Consider the following 21,873-nt stretch of genomic DNA (forward strand, 5'->3'; position numbering starts at 1 on the left):
AGAGAGAAAACAAAATTCCTGAACAAAAAACCGCGCAATCAACTCGACACAAATTTAATGTCAAAGGACACTTCAGAAATCGTATGCGATCCTTTTCGTTTAGTCTTATCAAGGTATACATCAACTGCATTATTATTATTATTATTATTATTATTATTATTATTATTATTATTATTATTATACCCCGGTCACCGTGTACACAATGCCGAGGCATTGAGAAGAAAAGATCCAAATTGCACAAAAAAGTAACAGAAAAAATATTATCAAATTTATAATGTAATAGTTATTATAACACACAATTTTATAATTATCTTCTTTCTAATCTTTAACTGGAGACTAAACCAAATTTCGAAAAACGGTGATCTACTCTTCACTTAATCATATACCCTGAATATTGATGTTATGTAAGTTCTAACCTCGCCTAGAACAGGGATGTTTTATCTGCTATCAATGCGATACCTTCTGTTATCTGAAGTGCAGACAAGACGTCGTCGTGCGAATCCCACGTCACAGTTATCTCACCATATTTAATAGGTCGAAAATACACCAAAATACAATGCTGGGATAAACTTCGCTTGGGAGTAAAAAGGCTCACCACCACCACCACCGCCGCCGCCGCCGCCACCACCACCACCACCACCACCACCACCACCACAACCACAACACCACCACAGCCGAGACAGTAGTTTGTATTAATAAAGTGATTTTTGTTTTCATGAAATCTCAACAACGTTATTGTAAAGTCAACTGAACTTCCAATGATGTCAACAATTTATTAAGCATTGCGCTCAGACTTGGCTTACTAAATGCATCAGTTAGAGTGGGTGCAGCACTACGAGGACCTTGAACTTGTTTAGAAGGACTAAACAACAAACGTATCATGTATCAAACATCTGTTTACTATCTCGAAAGCAGCAAAAAGGAAATAATACTAAATATGTATAGCTTGAATCAGATGTTTCTGAGCACAGTAGAACGACGCAGAACTCTACACACTATTTTCAGAGTAGGTCTACTTTGATAGGCTATAATTGTAAACTTGCACATACAGTATACAATAAAACAGCTGTACGTACTCCGTAATCACTTTTGATATTATTTCTACATTTATGATAATCGTTATTTAAAAGTGATAAATGTTAAAAGGAACCTATATTACTACTATATGGGACTCTGATCACATTCCTCCCTGCTCTTCCCAAAGCTTTGAGATCTTGCTTCAGTGGTTTACCCACGTGGTAGAATTCCAAGAAAATTCGCAATGAAATCAACAAATAATTATAAATATAATTATTAATTTATTTTAAAGCGTTTTACGTCGATACGAACTTCATCTTATTTGACAGTTTAATTGTAGGCCTACGCAATAAAAATAGCACGAAATAGGTTACCTGTTAAATTTTGAAGTGGACTGCCATTTTTTTTAATTTGAAAGAAGAGCCCAATAATGTTTTACCAAGGGATACACACTTCATTTGAATTATTCAGTGATAACGTGATTCGTACATACTGAATATAGTTTAGAAGAAATCGCTATGTACAGAGTTGAAACTCTCGAAATAGATTTTTCGCAATATCATAATACTTTTCTTTACACTTCATGTAACGAGAATATTAAAAGACATACAATGAACACGTGGAATACAAGGGAAACAGCTAGCAAATACGTATAGTAGTTGGTAACAAAGCATGAAGTGATGGCTTGGGATTGGTTGATATGTACTGTTGCCATGACGATGTATTTCAAACATAGAACTGTCAAGTGTGGAGTATTTTAATTAGGATATAAGACATCACATGCCCGGGGGCGGTATTCTGACCTATGCTTCAATGTAACGGCAAAAGCTACCTTCTTTAACTACTGAAAAAATGTGGCTGGTATCATATTTTCAACACAACAAACTATGTTCTTATAGGTACTGCATCTAAGAAAATGCCTGCTTAAGATTTTGTACTCTACGCACATAGTGTAACTGTTTGATCGGTTCAAATTCTATAATTTCACTTGTAACAAAGCAAAAATAATCTTATATGACGTACTCTTACAAAAAAGAGAGAGAGAGAAACCGGAGCACTTGTCATTAAACAAACAGAATAGTAAGAGTTTAAGATTGTTCATTTTTGGCCTGCAGTGACTTAAAAATAACTAAACCGGTTTATACAGATTCGTAAAATTATGGATGCCATGATGGCCACTTTCTTTGATACTTTTTATTCTCTTTGTTAAAAAACTTACCAGGCAGTTTGGCGAAGTTCTGTGACAGCAGTCACACAAGCATCATTTACGAAGGTTAGTAGATGACATGCATTCATAAAAAGTGGAAGAGTAAAATAGTTATCTCTAGACATATCAATAGTCAAGCTGTAACTACGCATTAGTGTCTTATTTAACTTGCTACGTAAGAAGAGCAATGACACACGGCTTATGGAGTTCATGATAAACGAAAATGACGTCGTGAGATACAACGTGACGCAATCCCCATATTTTGAAGAGTTAATCACTAGTATCAATGAAATTCAATTTTAGGACGTACTAAGCCAAATACGCGATACAACGTTTAGGAACAACTCTTTAAAAGTACATTAAAGCGTAAATGACGTTTATTTACGGTGGCTTGAACGCAACCGAACAAAACTGTTCGTGTTTGTTCTTTTAAAGTCTTCTCTAAAACGTCAGTCGCAAACAGTGTGCAAGCAACTGGTTTCAAATGGCACAGATTTGATTCCAGGTGGAATAACGAAATTTTATTTTTCATTGTAAATTCCGGAACGAAAGAGGAGTTTAGTTCTATCAAATAAAGGATAAATCTGACGGGGCAAGATGTTTTTGTAAACTTAATCCCTGCATTATTCTCTAGAGTCTCAAACCACAGGCTACTGCTCCGGAAACAGTGTAGTCATTTGCGACATGTCATATTAACAATGTTCTTAACGCTAAATTAACATTTCCACTTAAGTTAAAGTATTGGAGATAAAACATTAAAGAACCAAATGCACATTTTCTGTTTTATAAGTGGCAAAGAACACAGATGCTTCATCAACACACCCAGATTAATTAGTGTCTTAATTAATCCATTAGTCTGGTTGAAATATGGCTTCTACAATCATAAATAACATTGCATGCATCCTACAGTCTGTCATATTTATTACTCACTAGGAAGTGTAAACTCAGTTGTATTCATAAAACATGTCTTGACTGACAGAAATGTTTTGCCAATTTGACAGAAATGAAATGATGTTAAGAGGGAGTATAAGGCAAGCAATTTCAAGTTTGCTTCTATGTATGAAAAATGTTCTTCCACAAATACACTACCGTGCCCGTTTCAGTGATCTGTGATTATCTCTCAACAGTGCTGTAGTTAGGCCGGTACGAGGCGGTACTCAGTACCGTTTAAAATAAAAACTCGCTGTTACCGTACGGAAAAAAAATACAGATTCGAAGTTTAAATAGTCTTTAATATACTTTGAAATGGAGGATATTAACTATTTGAAAAACATTATTTTGATTTTGATATCTGGCATCAAAGTAGCGGCTGGTATCTCGTATTCTTTGCTTAAATGCTTGTCCATTCGTTGTTTTATTGAAAGCCATGTTCTGGCACTTCAGGAGTAATTGTGATCGTTAATTTAAAGCTGCATGCCGCCGTAGTATTTCTATATTTCTATAAGTAATTAACACTAACTTTATGGCATGGCGCCTCAAGAAATCTGCTACACTGATTCGCTAATTTCAAAACTTGCGTAGATGCCTTCGCATAACACTAATTTTATGATGTTGCGCCTAAAGAATTCTGTTGCGCTGATTCGCTAATTTTAAAACTCGCTCAGGCGTATTGTTACTTTTCGTGCATTCATGAATCTTACAGATTCTACTCAAATTTCAACTAAAGAATGTGAATGAGCATTACTGTAATGAACGATATCTACACTAAGAAAAGGAATACTCTTTCAGTAAAAGAGTTTCCAGGCATTTATTCCTATAAAGTGTTGGGCCACCAGCGCCAGCGTTAAATTTTTTTGCATTATATGCATTGTGGCTGCGATCTGGAAGGAGATCTGCATGACGAAAAAGTAGCCTTGGAAAAGAAGTGCATTACGAGTCCATACAGTCTAGTCTGTCCAAGGAGATTTCAACAGTACCCTCTAAAATTTGTTTCCAACTACAGCACTGTCTCTGAACCTAAGCTAAGCGGACTCAATCTCAATAGAGGCGATAAAGTTTTAGGCGGAAAATATCGTAAGTGCGGCTTCCACCGTATTTCCGCTTGAGGAAGTAAAATTAGTTGTTTTCATGTAATGTATTTATTGCATGTAAAATCACTTTTTGTATAAATAAAGATGAACAGCGGCAGAAATTTATATTCAGGCCAATCATTAATCTGGTCTCAGTTCTTGGTAACATGTGACCACGAAGTCAATACTCCGTTCTCATGCCTTGGTATTCTCTGTCCTAGGAATGAAATAATATCGTGTTTAATAACAATCTACCCTAGGTACAGCTCTCAACAACAACGGCTCTTAAGATCACGAAATCTTCATTTCCTTCTCTAAGGATACTAGAAAGGTACAAAAATTTTGCCACTTCTATAGTATTATTTGTTCAATCTGTATTCTTGCCTTCCTTTAAGTAATTACTGAATTTTGCCACATGGGGAAAAGTGGCAACAACGTGAAGGTAAGACCTCTACACGTGTCTACCCTACTCTTGTAGATATTAATAACTATGCACCAATGTTGTTATAATAATAGTAATCTGTTAATTGCAAACGAGGGTTCTTTATTTTTGGCACAGAGCATAAACGAGAGCGTGCGGCAGCGTTGCGGTTACGGGGTTATGCTGCAAGCCGGAAGGTTCCGCGTTCGATTTCCGATGGGGATTCCCATCGATCTAATTCTTCCGGCCATACTATGGCCTACGGGGTATACTCAGCCTCTAAAGAAATCAGTATCAGTGGTACTTCCTTCGGGATAAAGCGGCAAGTACGTAAGACTGGCATTCCTACTGCTACTAATGCCAATTGCTAGAAAATGTGTGAGCCTTAAAAACTGATATAATTGAAGCTGAGCCAATGACTTAGTTATCATATGCAGGGCAACAGAAACTAACAAAAAATATTATAACATTCATATGTCATAAGAAAATGGCCTGAAACTATATCAAAGAGTTATGTGACGTTAGAAAATAAAAGTCTATTGCATACCGAATTATAAGGAAATGGCAATGGATTGAACATATTTGGAGGAAGCCAGAAGAATATATAAAAAAGTAGCGTTATAGAACATACGCAAGGATCCCGAAAATGCGGAAGACCTAGAGAAACTTGGAAGAGAACGATGGAGGAAGAGGATAAGGGAATCGGAAGAACTTGGAATGAGGCGAAAAGAATGGCAGGTGACAATAAATTTCACCTCAGCCCTATGTTTAAAAAAGAACAACAGGATATAAAAATGAGAGATGTAAGATCTATTACTGCTGGCTTAATAACAATATTATAAACATTATAAACAACATTAATTGTTGTAATAGGAAAAACAAATAAGTACATGAATAAAATGGTTTTGTTTTAATGAAATCTTTGCACTGAACATCTTTACATCACAACTTAATAATAAACAAAATATGTGTGTTAGTTTGCCAGTTAGTAAACAGTAGGAACATGTAAAATGTAAAATATGAAGAAGCTCAACAGAAGTTATTTCTAATACTGACCCACACCGAAGGGACAAGAACAAGTGAAAATAAAGGACAATTATTTTACTATTCTTCGCCTTCAGAATCATAACTTTCTGTTCTACAATGCTAATTGAAACTTTTGTCTGGGTTATGGCAAAATGCGAATCCTTATTCAAAAGAAATATTCTTCTTGGACATTCATAGCATAGCATCAGATATTAAACCAAACTGATTCGTTATATGTCAAAAGAAATTGGTCAATTCCAGTAACTTTTAGTGTGTAGATACCTTAATTGAATGTTTGGTATCTTATCCACGTTCTTAGAATCCACACTTCTGCTACTTCACTCCTCTCCCATTGCTCTTTTAAAACTCGGATTTTTCATACATGGACGAAAGTTGAAATGACCATGACTATATAAGATTCAATACGCGTTTCTTAGGGTATTCTGACACAAATGTATTTAAAATAATTATGTCGACGATACAGCCGAGCAGAGATTTAGTCGGTTACGCAATGTCCTATCATCGAGGTGACAGGGGTTTGATCCCTGGCAGTGCCAGTGAAATTTGTGGTAAACAAAGAGGCTCTGGGGAAGATTTTCTCCGAGTACTTCGGTTTCCTACCAATCAATCGTACCACTGTGCCACCATTTATTTATCTCCGTCCACAGAAGGGTACTGCAGACTGATAATGTAAAAATATGTTAATTCGTCCATATGAATGTTTTCATGTGTTCAAATGGACGTTTTGGAGCCCGAAATATCATTGGCATTGGTAGAGCATCCAAGAATAAAATATTCCTTGACCGACGACATAGAATCTGAAGTTTATGACGAAAATTAAGCTTGAGATATTCGAAATTGTCTTTACAAACACACATTATTATCGTAATATGTCATAGAAAGCAGAACATTTTTACCGTAAGTTACGTAAATGAAATACCAAATTTTTTAAACTATACCGATAATATAGTAAACTGATTTATTGTGGTCTATATTATTATTTAATATCAGTTACTGTATTATAGTTTACGAAACAGTAATGCAGTAGTGCCGCACGTCGGTATTTGTTCGAATCAGTACTAACAGCCAGATAACTATAGGCAGAGGCACAGTTACCAGTTGAAGGACAGACAGGCTAACTGTAAGACGACAATAACTGTTGTTTCAGAAACTCGTTTTAAACATATCAGCACGTTAAATCGTAGATAACTCTGAATGTACGGGTAACTTCTTTCCAGAAACCGGGGATAAGAGATGTGAAACGCACTAGTACGAAAAGTATTTGTAACAATTAATTCAACTGTTTCCGCCGATTGTCAATCGTTTCCTACCGGATGCCATACGGCAGCAATCACAACCGATCAATAATTCAATTCGAACAATGCTAAGCTCAATTTTAAAAATTACTTTTTGGTTAAAAAATGCAGACCTAAAAAAATTAAATCGCTTCAACAACTATTTTATTATGAAACAATTAAGAATAAAATGTAGTTATACAATAGTGGGGCGACACCCGGGTTTGAACCAGGGACCTCCTGATCTGCAGTCGAATGCTCTACTACTCAACTATATAACCGCCTGATTTTAATGTGGTAAAGTTTTACTATTATAATGAGGGTGAATACAGAAGAGAAGAAGTCAAGGGAATTTTCTTTATATTAGCACGGACGAACGGCTGTCTAAAAGTAGTGTACAAAACACATGTTAAAATGGTTTTATTTTATTCGCAGGTTTGCTACACTCGGTCCACGGTCTCGTTTCACAATCGTCTCTACTCACAAAATAAAATGCCATTTTTTACACTTGTAACGTAAATAACTATTCTTGAACTCTTATTCAAAATATATTTAAATGAAATCATTTAGTTAGACCAATGTTTATAGGGCCCAAATACGGTAAAGTTTCATTTTATTAATTACAAAAGATATTATTTACTATAATCCCTAAAGCCCGGCTTTTTGCTTCATTTATACTTCTGACGGTGTAATTAAGTCCACAGCTTTGGCTCAGTGGATTGAGCGTGCTCTTCCAAACTAAGCGGTCCGTGATTCGATTCCCTGGCGTTGGCGGAGATTTACCTCCATTCCATGGTATTCAATAAGTCTCTTGTCTTGTGATGTCTGGACAGGGACTCTGCATCGCGGTCAGCACGATCAGGGAGACCAGCTACGTCAGAGAGTCTAGTGTTGGTCCAGAGAAAGGCCAAAACATCTAAGGTGATGTTGCGGTGCCTCAAGAAGAAGAATAAGACGGTGTAAGTAAATATATGTAATAAAATAGTACTATATGTACAATTCACACAAAATAGCTATAGTGCACGTGCATTGTTATGACTTCTAATATTATTTTCTAATTATGAATGAGAGTTATGAATGTTAAAGTATATTAGATCCTTTTTCAATGGTTCAGTTACGCATCTATACTAATAATAAATCTGTAGCCGAAATTTTTCTGGTAATTTTCGAAAAATAATTAGTCCTAACATATATAATTAACCGCCCTGAAACCGAAAATCACTTGTTTGAAATTTTTGTTTGTATGTCTATCTGTCTGTCTGTCTGTCTGGATGTTTGTTACCTTTTCACGCGATAATGGCTGAACCGATTTATATGAAAATTGGAATATAAATTAAGTTCGTTGTAACTTAGAATTTAGGCTATATGGCATTCAAAATATTTTATTTAAAAGGGGGGTTATAAGGGGGCTTGAATTAAATAAATCGAAATATCTCGCTTATTATTAATTTTCATGAAAAATATTACATAACAAAAGTTTCTTTAAAAATAATTTCCGATAAGTTTTATTCCATGCAAAATTTTGATAGGGCTGATATTTAATGAGATAAATGAGTTTCAAAATTATAATAACGCCATCTAAGGCGGTGTAATGAAATAAAAAACAAATGGCTTCGTCTATAAGGGGCCTTGGACAACAACAATTGAAAGCTATGAAACATACGGTAGCCTACAGAGAATGTTTCTGTGTTTGTAAGAAAATAATATCGGAAGCTAAATTAACCGATTTATATAATTAATTATTAATTTACCATTGGAAAGTGTAGTTTCTCTAGATGGATATAATGCTATAATGTTATTACAGTAACTTCTGAGTGAATCGAGGACAGGTAAGATTAAAATAGCTTCTTATGCACAGAAAACTTGATAGGCATTCGTTTCCTGTATTTCCTAAAATAATTTTTATGACCAAATGAGTGGTCGCTGGATCAAAATGATCGCATTTTAATTTATTTAATACAATTTAAATTAAGTAACATAATAAACGATATATCCTTCTATGAAACACGAATGTTCCCTGGATCAAATGTCCTATTTTAATTATGTAATTACTTTATATTTATTTCTAACGGGTGCAGCAGAGCGCACGGGTACGGCTAGTAACAAGTAAGTTTAGAGTCAGGTAGCCCTCAACTGCCTGCATTGCAGGATTCTAGCCGGAAGGCTAACCCGAAGTCTATGCCCAAACTGTGTACCCAACTACGGCACTTATAAATCAACGATTTAATATAGTGAATATACTGTATAATATCTGTATATAACCTTCTAGATTATTGAATTAAATTCGATTAAAGGTACACAACACAGTTAAAAAAAATTCAATTAATAATCACAAGAATCTGTAAAGTTCCTGTTTATATTGTAGTGCCTACATCTTTGAAATGCCGTTGTTATCCACAGTAGAGATATTTCAGGACAAAAATATTCTTTCTACTTCTCTGACCCAAAAACATTTAGTTTTAAAATTATCAATTTTATGAAATGAGGAAGATTACTCAGTCAAAAGACTATCTGGAACGTAAGAAATCTGTGTTCCCACGAATTATCCATCCCGATTATCCTGCAACATAATGGGCTGCAGTGAAAGTGATATTTTCTACAGCAGGAGAGCGAATTGCGCATTCTCGGCACGGATCCATAGAACGAGCCATTGACATTTTGCAGACCATGGCATTAAGACAAGACGTGAATGCAGAAGGTGAACGAATTTGCAATACAATGTTCATGGGTTAAGAGCGCAGAAAAACAAAAGCGTACGAGTGGACTATAATCGTAAATCTGCTACTGTGGTTTCCAAACTTGCTACCTGTAGCACTACACACACTGCAGCTACAATAACGACTGTGAGAACAAGTTCCTTATTACGAACACAGAGAATACCATGCCACAAAATAACAGCAATCAAATTTCAAACACCTGACGTGAAGTTGCAGTTACTTGATGTAGTTTCGTAGCGGATGGGAGCAGAAATAATACAATAAATGTGACGTAGATATAACTTTTAAATGAGACCTTTCATTAATCTTTGCGATGTTCACCAATTTTTCGAACTGTATTTACGCAGTAACAAAGTAGATCTCTTTTATATTGATAAAGATCGCTTAGTAATTATTGATCATTAATCCCTGTCTGAGACAGTTTGTGTTCTTTTAAGGACCAATTGTGTTCACTAAAAATTATGGACCACAAACTAATACTTCTGTCACAAAAGACTTTTTATAATTCTGTTCTTAGTAGAATTTTCTACAAGCTCTATTTTTCTCCGCCAAGATTTAGAAAATTTAATACCATTTCCTTCTCCCTTAGATCCATGTTATGAACTTCTTTCAACTTCATTTCTGTGGAGAGAGGAAGTTAAAGAAGTTAAGCAAACAATGCCATTAACCATTGTGAACAAACGTTAACCTTAACGATGTTAATGAATAGGCTAATGTTTGTTAACTTCGGTGTAGACGGACAATAAGTTTGTCAACTGTTAACTTAAATTGCTCAACATATCTTGTGTAAGACTGACGAATAATTTGGCATGATGAATCTTTTAAACAAGACAAAAATGAAAGCTATAAGGGTATACAATATATGTAGGGAACGTGCCGTCCACGGACAACGTTTCTCTTCAAAACTTTCACATCCTACCCCGTCCAAGTGAACAACTGGACAGACATAAACTTCATTTTAACGTCGCTCTGTGGGAGAACTAGCAAAACCTGGATTTACCAATTTCACGAATGAATGTTCATTTGCATGGAGTTTTAATTCCGGGAAGTTCGCTATTAGCGTGTTACTCACTTCTTAAAATTACTTACAACATAATACATATTATGGTTATTTCGGATACTACAATGACGTAGTAGGCCTTTTTTCTGTATGTCTAATAAATTATACGAAGTATGAAGATAAAGCAGGTATTATGATAAAGTAAAAATCGATTTCAAGATTTCCACGAAAACATGTTTTCAGCACTGCACCCCTTATACAGAAAATGTGGTTTTGATTATCTCGTCCTTCTGTCTGTGTAGTCTATAGAGAATTCTCCTGAAGTACTACCGGATAGCTTTTTTTCATACTCATTTACAAGTCAATTTATCCGGAATTGGTAGACCTACACATTACATTATTAAAAAATAAAGGTATTCATATGTCACTTCGTACGGTGTATGGGAACATGGAGGTAGGCATGCTTTCTTGACCTCGGAACGAAAAAGTAATGTGTTCGGCACAACTCTCCCGCCATCTTTTTACACCCGGAAAGAACCGGTACTAATTTGACGGAAGACAAAATGCCACAAATTTACTGTTACTTAAGGCAGTGGTCGTCAGCACTCGCTGAAATAGGTAACGGATAAGCAGTGTGTCGTAATATACCCCATCGTGTAGCAGGAAGAGGGAGAGAGCATGCCCGACAGCAGCCACGGATGCACGCTAGTGCAATGTCTTATCCGCGGTTAAGAGACGCTAGCCCGAGAGTGCACTGTGCTGATGACCGCTGACTTAAGAGTTCTCCTATACCTGTTTTTCCTAAAGATGGAACATGGTGGTTAAGCGGCCAAGCTTGAACAACAACGCTATGTTGCCAATACGGTCGACCATGCCATCAGCTAGCGCGAGTTACCGGATAACTTTACACGATTGACACTAATTGACAATATTTTTTTTTTATTTTAGTAGGTTATTTTACGACGCTTTATCAACATCTTAGGTTATTAGCGTCTGAACGAGATGAAGGTGATAATACCGGTGAAATGAATCCGGGGTCCAGCACCGAAAGTAACCCAGCATTTGCTCATATTGGGTTGAGGGAAAACCCCGGAAAAAACTCAACCTGGTTTTGCGGCCAGACGCGCTGTTACTCCATAGGTGTGGACAATTGACAATATACAATATATTATTATTATTATTATTATTATTATTATTATTATTATTATTATTATTATTATTATTATTATTATTATTATTATTTAAACATAACTATGATACATAAAATAAAGAAAAATAAAATTAATTATCGCATATCCTTCGCATCTGACGCTATATAACGACCTATTGCAATATAAATTATATTTTAAAGGCTAAAAAGAGCCAAGACAGCGATTGAACACTCACAATGTGGAAATGTAGCGTCACTGTAAAACTGGTAATGTCATGTACATCTTCAGAAAAAAACAGATATAGGTTTAATTACTTTCCGGAGGCTATAGTGGATTTGAATTCGCGGCACTTGGGTCCAGACGCAAGCACGGTAACCGCCACTAATACGGCTAACACAAACAACATGAACAAAACATGTTAGATTACAGGGGAGGGGAACGTTCAGCTGGAAGGAAACAATAAAGAAAAAGATCTTTACATCCATCACTGGACACGATCTGGATGAGGGTCACGCATATGGCAATTACAAGTTTAGAACCGGTTTAAGCCCTCAAAAAGTGTCCTGTTGAAAGCATGCAAGTAAACAGGAATATGAACAAAATAGAACAAAACATTTCTGCCAGAAGATTTCAACTGTGCTCATTAATGAAGATTGAACAGAACATTATAGTTTCTGATACAATCACTATAGCCTTTTCCTCCCATTGATATCCGGACTTGCATGAAAATCCGTTACACCGCTTTGTAAATAATGTCCATTGAATCCAAGAACTACGTGGTTTCCATACACTACCTCTTTTTAGTGGCGACTTGTTTTGCCCTACATAATTCTGCATTAGGCCCGTCGCCTTGGCTATGTGGATACCTTACTTGCTTCCCAACCTAGCAATTCGTTATTGATTCCCGGTGTTGGAAACAGACGAGACTTGTTTACCGTTCACGGACTCGGTGTATGTCCCTTGTCATGTGCAGTTGTATTGTGAGCATAGGCCCTGTGCTGTGCTAACCACATGACCAGGGAGGTCAGCAATGTGTTCCTGTCTAGTGTGGTCATCGCATTGGATCGTATGTCGGCATTACAGGAGAAGTAAAACTGACAAAGAAAGAAAAAGAAAGAAAGAAAAAAATAAATTCTGCAATAGAAAATGTGTAATTTTGGAGAGAAAAGGATAATGTTCTCATTATTACAATCAGCCGCTCTCTTCTGCATGTGACATGCAGTATATAAGCGCGGGATGATTATATTATGCATGTACGACATAACAGCTGCTTCAAAATCAAACTATTCGTTTTAAATACCGGCCTTTTTAAATTGATTCGACATCTTACAGTATGGATTTGTATTTAATTTGACGACACTTGCAACTGCACTGGTTATCCAGTTTCGAAATCCAACGTAGGAGAGAAACGCCTGACAAATTTTGCCTAAAGATCTCTACAGGATTATTCACGACATGGGCCTCTCAGCTTTATTTCCTTTCCGAAGGTAGTAAGGTAGTAGGCCTAAGGATTTTATGACTCTTTAAAATCTAACGCTCTCGGACGGGTCTGAAACGCCGAACCTCGGATCCAAGAGGAAAACGATTCGACATGTTATGAGCGGAGCACAAAATTCTTAAAGTGGGTACCAAAAAGAATTATTATTAAAATATACAATGCTGAGAAGTTAATAGGAAATGGTTTAAATGACTTATAAATGCTATACAATAACTTTCTTACTAATAAAAAAAAACTATTAACTGTCTTATACTTATACAACGAATAGCTCGTTTATAAGTCGTGTGTAAATTCCTTACTAATAATCATTACATACGTCGTGTATAACAATATAACTGTTATGTATGATTTGAGGCTTTCTCGGCGTTGGTTCGCTAATATGTTTTCGCGGGATATCAGCCGAGTTAAGATTTTGGAATGCTCCAAGCTTTCGACTGCTATCTCTGCAGCCATCTTCAGGGAAGTGATGTCCGAACAGAAAGTCGAAAGGTTATATAGATGTGGCTGTCTCAGGTGAAACGGGATTGGTTGGCGGATCGGCCAATCCGGGGCCGAGAATTGTCATCGCTCGTAAGCTCCGCCCCTCCCGGGATTACTGCGTGAAGTTTGGCGGGCGGCGAGCCCTGTTCCGCCGGTTGGAATCGGTTGCCGTCCTCGGTCCGTGATCTTCATGACCTTGATTGTAAGAGGGCCTGAGTTGGTCTAAGGCCGGTGTCCATGCCTGACTGAGCTGGAGTCCACTGTCTCTGTTAAAGTTGTTTTTCTCCAGCTTGATCTCTATGGCCTCCTTGATTGTACGATCCCAGTAGTGGCTTGATTTGTTGATGACCTTGGTGTGGTCAAACAGTATTTTATGCTCCTTTTCTATGCTGTGTTGCGCCACTGCAGATTTTTCCGGGTAATACAGCCTCAGGTTCCTCTTATGTTCTTTGATTCTGTCTTCTATTGTGCGGCCAGTCTGCCCTATGTATACTTCGCCACACTCGCATGGAATCTTGTAAATCCCTGGAGTCCTTAAGCCCTGACTGTCTTTAACCTGACGTAGATGACTCCGGATTTTGCTCTGTGGTTTATGGATGGTTAATATCAAAACCATCCATAAACCACAGAGCAAAATCCGGAGTCATCTACGTCAGGTTAAAGACAGTCAGGGCTTAAGGACTCCAGGGATTTACAAGATTCCATGCGAGTGTGGCGAAGTATACATAGGGCAGACTGGCCGCACAATAGAAGACAGAATCAAAGAACATAAGAGGAACCTGAGGCTGTATTACCCGGAAAAATCTGCAGTGGCGCAACACAGCATAGAAAAGGAGCATAAAATACTGTTTGACCACACCAAGGTCATCAACAAATCAAGCCACTACTGGGATCGTACAATCAAGGAGGCCATAGAGATCAAGCTGGAGAAAAACAACTTTAACAGAGACAGTGGACTCCAGCTCAGTCAGGCATGGACACCGGCCTTAGACCAACTCAGGCCCTCTTACAATCAAGGTCATGAAGATCACGGACCGAGGACGGCAACCGATTCCAACCGGCGGAACAGGGCTCGCCGCCCGCCAAACTTCACGCAGTAATCCCGGGAGGGGCGGAGCTTACGAGCGATGACAATTCTCGGCCCCGGATTGGCCGATCCGCCAACCAATCCCGTTTCACCTGAGACAGCCACATCTATATAACCTTTCGACTTTCTGTTCGGACATCACTTCCCTGAAGATGGCTGCAGAGATAGCAGTCGAAAGCTTGGAGCATTCCAAAATCTTAACTCGGCTGATATCCCGCGAAAACATATTAGCGAATATAACTGTTACACAACTACGTCATAGTTTCGTCATTACTCCTTTACGAACGATAATAGAATATCTGAAGTTCTCTACTGCATCCGATAGTGCGCGCTAGTGTGCCGCGCTGTGTCGATAGTACAACTGGACCTGATCGATTACCACACTATATTTTGGTCAAAGGGTACAGCTACAGCAATACAATTCTAATAATTATTCTGTGCCCTTTGATTTGTTCTTCTGTGGTTACAAAGCAACCATCATCATTAAATGACAATCGATACGAACAGTTGTTAGATGGGCGGCCAATTTTTTTTCTCTGTGTACAATGCTTAAACAAGGGGTTTCCTGTATATAACTACTTGAAAGCGATTCTCATATATATAGTTACAGCCTGTTTATACATCCATCGCTTTTGCATGGTTTATTAGTAACATTTTCTGCTCCAACTCTGCATAAGTCTTGTATAAAACTAAACACGGCTTATTAGTAAGACCGTAATAATAAAAGTGTATATACATTTCAGAATCGTCACCCATAGACCTATACGAGTTGTCTGCGTACGTGGCAGAAAATTCGTCCATTTTACTAAAGAAATTTCTTCCCGATAGATGAATATATGACGTATTATTAAGTTATTATTATTATTATTATTATTATTATTATTATTATTATTATTGTCTCTTATTTGTTTTCTCACTTATGAAGTGCTGATAAACATAGGCCTACAGCGGTTACAAGGATGATTAATAATACGTCAAGTTCAAGTACATTTACCATCTTACTGATAAGTTTTGAGATAAGGGACGTCTTACTTTGTGACATGTGTTTAGAATAACTGCTTTCTAAATAGTGTATAGGATATACACAAGCTGGAAGTCGTTCAACCGCTGAACAAAGTTTTCCTATTCCCGAAAGTATATATGCTCTATTAAGTGGTATATAGTGTAAGAGAACTCTCTTCATTTTCCACAAATTTGTTATTTGCAACACTATCTCTGTGGAATTACTGACATACTACGTTAATCATTGTTCAGAGGAAAGTATACCCGTGATTTCCTTCATCGTTGACGTCATCATTTTCATCATCATCGGCTTAAGAAATTAAATTATTTTTGTCACAGTAGAATTTTCTATTAGTGAACGTCAAATACAATCCTTATCAAAACCTGCCTTATGAATATTAGTAATAGACCTGTAAAATATTAACTTTCATAGTAATTAGTACAGACAGAGAAGTTGCTAGTACTGAACCTGAGTCATTAAATCTGTCTGTTAAATATAATAATTAAACAATGCACTAAGTAACTGTGGAGCACGTGTTCACGTTGCACTGATAATTTTTTTCTCTAATAAAACCGAATGGTATATTTATTTAAACGCATTGCAATTAAAATGTGGCACATTTTTTAAGCTTTTCGAATGGTTGGCTCAGGATGTCACTAGCTATGGCCAACTAAGGACTTCTGAACATTACTAGTTTGGAAGGGAGATAAAATATCCCACTGTAATTCATTATACCCCATAATAAGACAATGAAGATAACTATTTGTACGCCAAGTTTTTATTACCGACGGAGAGAGTAATAATCTCTCTAACTGTTGTACTGCATGTAGTATATAAAATAACTGTATTTTCTCTTACTATGTGTACCCGCTCTTCGAACTACGGGCTACTGTTAATCAGTAATCAAATGTTGCTGACCTTGTAGTACAATAATTTCCGCATAGTTTCTACTTTAAATATAACAAAGAATCGACGTAATTAGTTGGCAGAGTCATCTACACTTGAATGCAACAAATGTCGGTGGGCAATGCAAAATCTTATTTTGAGTGTTTTGTTGACGACATGGAATTTGCTTCTACCGGAGGAACAGCGGATTACGGACTCAAAGAAGCCTTGGTTAAAATCAAGGTTAAGGCTGGAATTCTTACCGGGTCTAATTTGCAAGGTTCTTTCTTGCACAAGATAACAGAAGGCATGATGCGACAGAAGAATTTAGAAGGAATTACAAAGGTAAAGAAAAAGAAAGGGAAGATCAATGAAAATATAACTTCGGCGCAGAATATATCTAAGACATTGTAGGCCTAAGGCCTATGCCGCAGAATTCATTAGGTCTATATGCTAAAAACTTTAGTTTTACTTCCCTCTTTAAAAAATAGTCTTGATTTGGATCTTCAGTCCTCAATAGACTTTTAATTTTCGATATTTTGGTCCAGAGGCAAGCGCAGTGGCCAGCAGACCACCAAGGAACGACGTCTTAAAAGTTCACAATTACAAATCTGATTAGAAATGGATCATGACCTTTTGCGAAATACATATAGGTTACCAGCAATGGATAAGAAAGAGTGAACTGAGCTCTCTAGGAATCCATGCAATGTCCATGATAAAAGCAGAGGCGATGTTTGGAACTTTCTAACCCCACATTCTTTGCAAGGAAGGAGAGTTGTTTGTACTTACCACATGGCCTGAACTGACACCGGCTTGAATATATGCTGTCGCCCGCACACGCTCACGCTGAACCCACTGCAATTAGAGCAAACATGGACATCGTTACTTGTAACTCGACCACTCCCCTACCTGCTGCTTTCATCTACTCCATACACAGTTATGGCACTGCAGTTGCCTACACGCAGGGGCGCAGAGATAGAATCTTCAGACGCCTCGAAAGTACGGAGAGGTAGCTGATTGACAAGTTGTCCAATCACTGCCATTACATGTATTAAATGATAAATGAGTCTGATATAGCTACAGATTAATAAGAGATGTCCTCTAAAGGTGCAGATAAATATAAACAGCAAATATTATTAGTCAAACAGGTTGCCACGGCAGACTTCACTCGCTAGGAAACTGTACCGAAGGTACAAAATGCAGTAAAAACCTGCAGAAACGGCCACATTCATGATGAAATCGCCGTAGCAGGTGGTTATTTTATAAAGTCGACTTAATTTCCCATAAAGCCGGTGTAAAATCTCATCAACGGACAATGTTGTACTGAGTGTCCCAGCTCTGAATCCCTGGCAGGAATGTGCATCACAGGTGAAGTGATGAATGATATATTAAAGCATACTCACTTTTCTTACAGATGCTGGTGAAGATAGTGGAAGTATTTTATTTATCAACAATCACATCTGTAAATGTATCCTCTATAATGAATGAACATGATAAAAGAAAATAGACAAAGTATTTGCTGACTCTAAGGACAATGTTGCCAACAATAAATATGCAAGAGATTACAGTGAACATTTTCAAAAATAGTAAAAATGTGTTCTATATACATCTTTTAACGTCAGTTATTTTCTTACTTAAAAATAACTTGTGACTGCATGTAATAAAATTATGACGTTCCAAAATTTCTTCGTCTTAGTTTTGTATCTGCATATAACGAAACATTTTTCAGAAGAAAGAATGGAGACTGCTTTAAATAGGTTTCACTGTATTGCGATGTACCGAAGTACATATGATATTTCCGTGCAGGAATTCTGCGTTATCATATGATGAAGGATCGGTGGAGCGGAGAAAAATTCTCTCCGGCACCGGGATTCGAACCTGGGTTTTCAGCTCTACGCGCTGACGCTCTATCCACTAAGCCACACCAGATTCCAATTCCGATGCCGGATTGAATCCTCCACTAAGAGGTGGAGCTTAATCTATTTTATTTGAGGTCAAATGGATAAATCCCATCCTCGGCTCTCTTCACTGCGCATGCGCGGTCTTTTACAAGGTATGTGACAAGGTTAGTGGGTTAGTTGAGGGGATAACTAAGTGACGTGAGGCCGAGGAATATGTGTAAAGATCTGAATGATTTAAGATCCTCGGCTTCACGTCACTTAGCTATCCCCTCAACTAACCCAGTAACCTTGTCACATACCTTGTAAAAGACCACGCATGCCCAGTGAAGACAGCCGAGGGTGAGATTTATCCACTCGTATCGTGCACTGTTGTGTCATGGCGGTGTGTTCTGCTGTACTGTTTGTAATGTGCACAACGTAAAAAAATATGTTAATGGCTTATGAATGAACATGTCAACGGACCAGTTATTACTACTGGTTCAAGAAATAAATTGTTTATGCTCTCTTATCTTTGAGCGAGATGACAGTATGGAAATTTCGCAAAATCTTGCTAGCGTAGCACAATAACTTGTACAGCCGCCATGATGGCCATTGAACCTTCCAGCAGTTTTGTTCCTATTTCGCTGCAGCGTGATGTCATTGATGTCCACCGGTCCGGTAAGATTCAGAATACGCTGAAGGTCAGAAAGAACCGCCATCTGCCACTTTCATCATTACTTTTAGGGGTGAATTCAAGAGCAGTAGCGACATCAGCTCCAATCGGTAATCAGAGCTTGACCACGCTGTAGGTATAGATTATTCGCTTGTGGAGTTCAATGTAACACTAGGTTTCATCTCAAAAGCCGGCAAATCAAGTGTTCCTAAAAATTTATTTTGCTGAACTGCGATGTAAAACTATTAGAGTAATTTGCCCTAATATGGAAAACTTTTTATATTTTCCTCGTTAACTCCATTACTAACTTATATGTAATTTTTGTACCAAAATTGATTATGATATTGATTGGTCCTTCATAAACAGAGAGTAATTGTTTCATCTGGTTTAGTTTATTGGAAATATATTAAATTTAATAAATGCAATGTACCGAGTAGTATTCTATATTAGGCATACCCTGTTCCTAAATTGGAATAGTGAATTTGTATTTTTCTATAAAATAAGAAATATATTTAATTAGTAAAGAATATTTATTTCATGCAAAGACATGGATATTTTTGGCAAATATGTATATTCTTTCTTATTTCGTAAGGCACTGAAAATATTTTTATTACAATATTGTCCTCCTTAAACTGCATACTTTGAAAGTTCCATTTTAACGCTTGTTATGGACTCAATGACTATTTACATTTCGTTCAGAAGAAGTTCTTTTTGGGATTTCCAGCACAGGTTATGTGAGCCCAGTTCGTACAATTCTGACACTGCACCCAATCAGTTTTGCTAGTCGACCATAAGCCTTCACAGTAGACACATTCAGGATCACATTCATCCGGTGAAACTAGAATCTTCGTGTTCAGTCTCTGACCCTACTTCGTCAACTTCTGACGAAGATTCTTCAGTTTCTACGCCTTTAGATGTCTTCTTCGTCTCCCAAAGACCACGTCTGGCAATTCATTTGGGTGCTTTTGGAACTCCTTTGTCTTTGTCATCATCCTTATTTTGCTTTTTTGTTTGAAGTTCATTTTTGTAGGGAGAATTGGTTAGGACTACTGTAGTTTCTCGTTTTGAACCAGAATTACTTGGTGCCTGGTGAATTTTGAGAGAACACTTACGCCAGATGTTCTGTTTGTTGCTACAGAGACAATGTCTGTTACTTCAATTGGGAAATCATACTCGTGAAATTTCTCTTTATCAAATGAAAAATGCCAGTTTTTTCATATCCATCAATCGCAGTTTCCACTGTGGCTACTCTAGCATGAGCTCTTCCGAAGATTTCTGAAACTTGATAGTGAGTCACAATCCTTACAGGGTCCCTGTGATTAGCTAAGCATGTCCGAATCACCTGGCTGTAGTAAGTATTCAGACGATACCTGGATGCCATATGAGCAATGATAATAGTTTATTATTATTATTATTATTATTATTATTATTATTATTGCCTATCATAATATACCATAAAATATTTTTATGTCATGATTACGTATCATGCTTTCTAAATTAAAAATATTTCTTTCGTGACCGCAATATGAAATATTCCATATTAGGACACACACTGATATTCCACATTAGGCTCATCTCAGCCATTTTACTTTCAAGCTGTTTGACACGTAACAACTGAATAAATTCTCTGGGCATTTGCTGTGATATTAGCCCATATGTACACATATAACTTGCCAAAAAATTATTATGGTCATGCTTACATTGCAATTGTAGCAAATATTTCAGTGTTGACTACTAAAATATTTTCTTGACGCTCATATTAAAAACACGCAATTCTATTTCGCCAACGAGATTTTTTCAACTAGAACCAGATAAGCGCGATCTGGGCTCCTATTCCAGTAGTTCTTCATAGGTCTCACAAGATGTCAGCAATTTACGGACATTTTATTTTGGTATTTCATATGAGGAACGTATTCCACATTGGGGCAACTTACTCTATGTGGGGAAAAATGTTAATTTCATTATTACAATGCAATGCTTTAATTTGAAAAGGATGAACATTATGGCATATTTTTTAATAAAATATGAAAAATATGCACTCAAAGCATATTTCGTGAGAGATCTGCCACTGTCATTACAGTGATATTGTATGAAGCTATATATCTATCGCATTCGTTTCCAAAAACGGAAGTTCAGATAAATATTTCCCCCCTCCCATCAGAAATAAGATATTCATAGGCTATGTACTTTGTTTTGTGTTTGTTCTATTCTCTTAAGCAACGACCATACGTAATGCCACCCTCCCATCAGAAATAAGATATTCGTAGGCTATGTACTTTGTTTTGTGTTTGTTCTATTCTCTTAAGCAACGACCATACGTAATGCTGACCAGAGGATTCGAGTCTCGTTATGATGTAGATCAGAGATGGGCGATCGTGTACATTTATACCGCCACTCGTCTACAGTAAATTTGTTCTCAAGATTGCCTAACCTCTAGGTACTCTTGATTTTCTTGTCTCGCTGAGAAGTCAGTGATCAAAACAGATATCTAGTGCACCGCTTAAAAAGTTAAACAAAAAACCTA

General features: G+C 37.0%; 1 protein-coding gene across 2 annotated transcripts in view; it reads right to left on the minus strand.

The window, feature by feature from the left end:
* ssh (Protein phosphatase Slingshot) overlaps nt 1-21,873 on the minus strand; it is a 461,482-nt gene that overhangs the window by 67,894 nt on the left and 371,715 nt on the right. For both annotated transcript variants that reach the window (XM_069847761.1, XM_069847760.1), the window contains exon 5: nt 17,586-17,651. In XM_069847761.1, coding sequence (XP_069703862.1) covers nt 17,586-17,651 — 66 coding nt within the window. The remainder of the gene's footprint in view (nt 1-17,585; nt 17,652-21,873) is intronic.

This window comes from Periplaneta americana, chromosome 15 (genome assembly GCF_040183065.1).
Source record: "Periplaneta americana isolate PAMFEO1 chromosome 15, P.americana_PAMFEO1_priV1, whole genome shotgun sequence".
In the NCBI taxonomy this organism is placed as follows: domain Eukaryota; kingdom Metazoa; phylum Arthropoda; class Insecta; order Blattodea; family Blattidae; genus Periplaneta; species Periplaneta americana.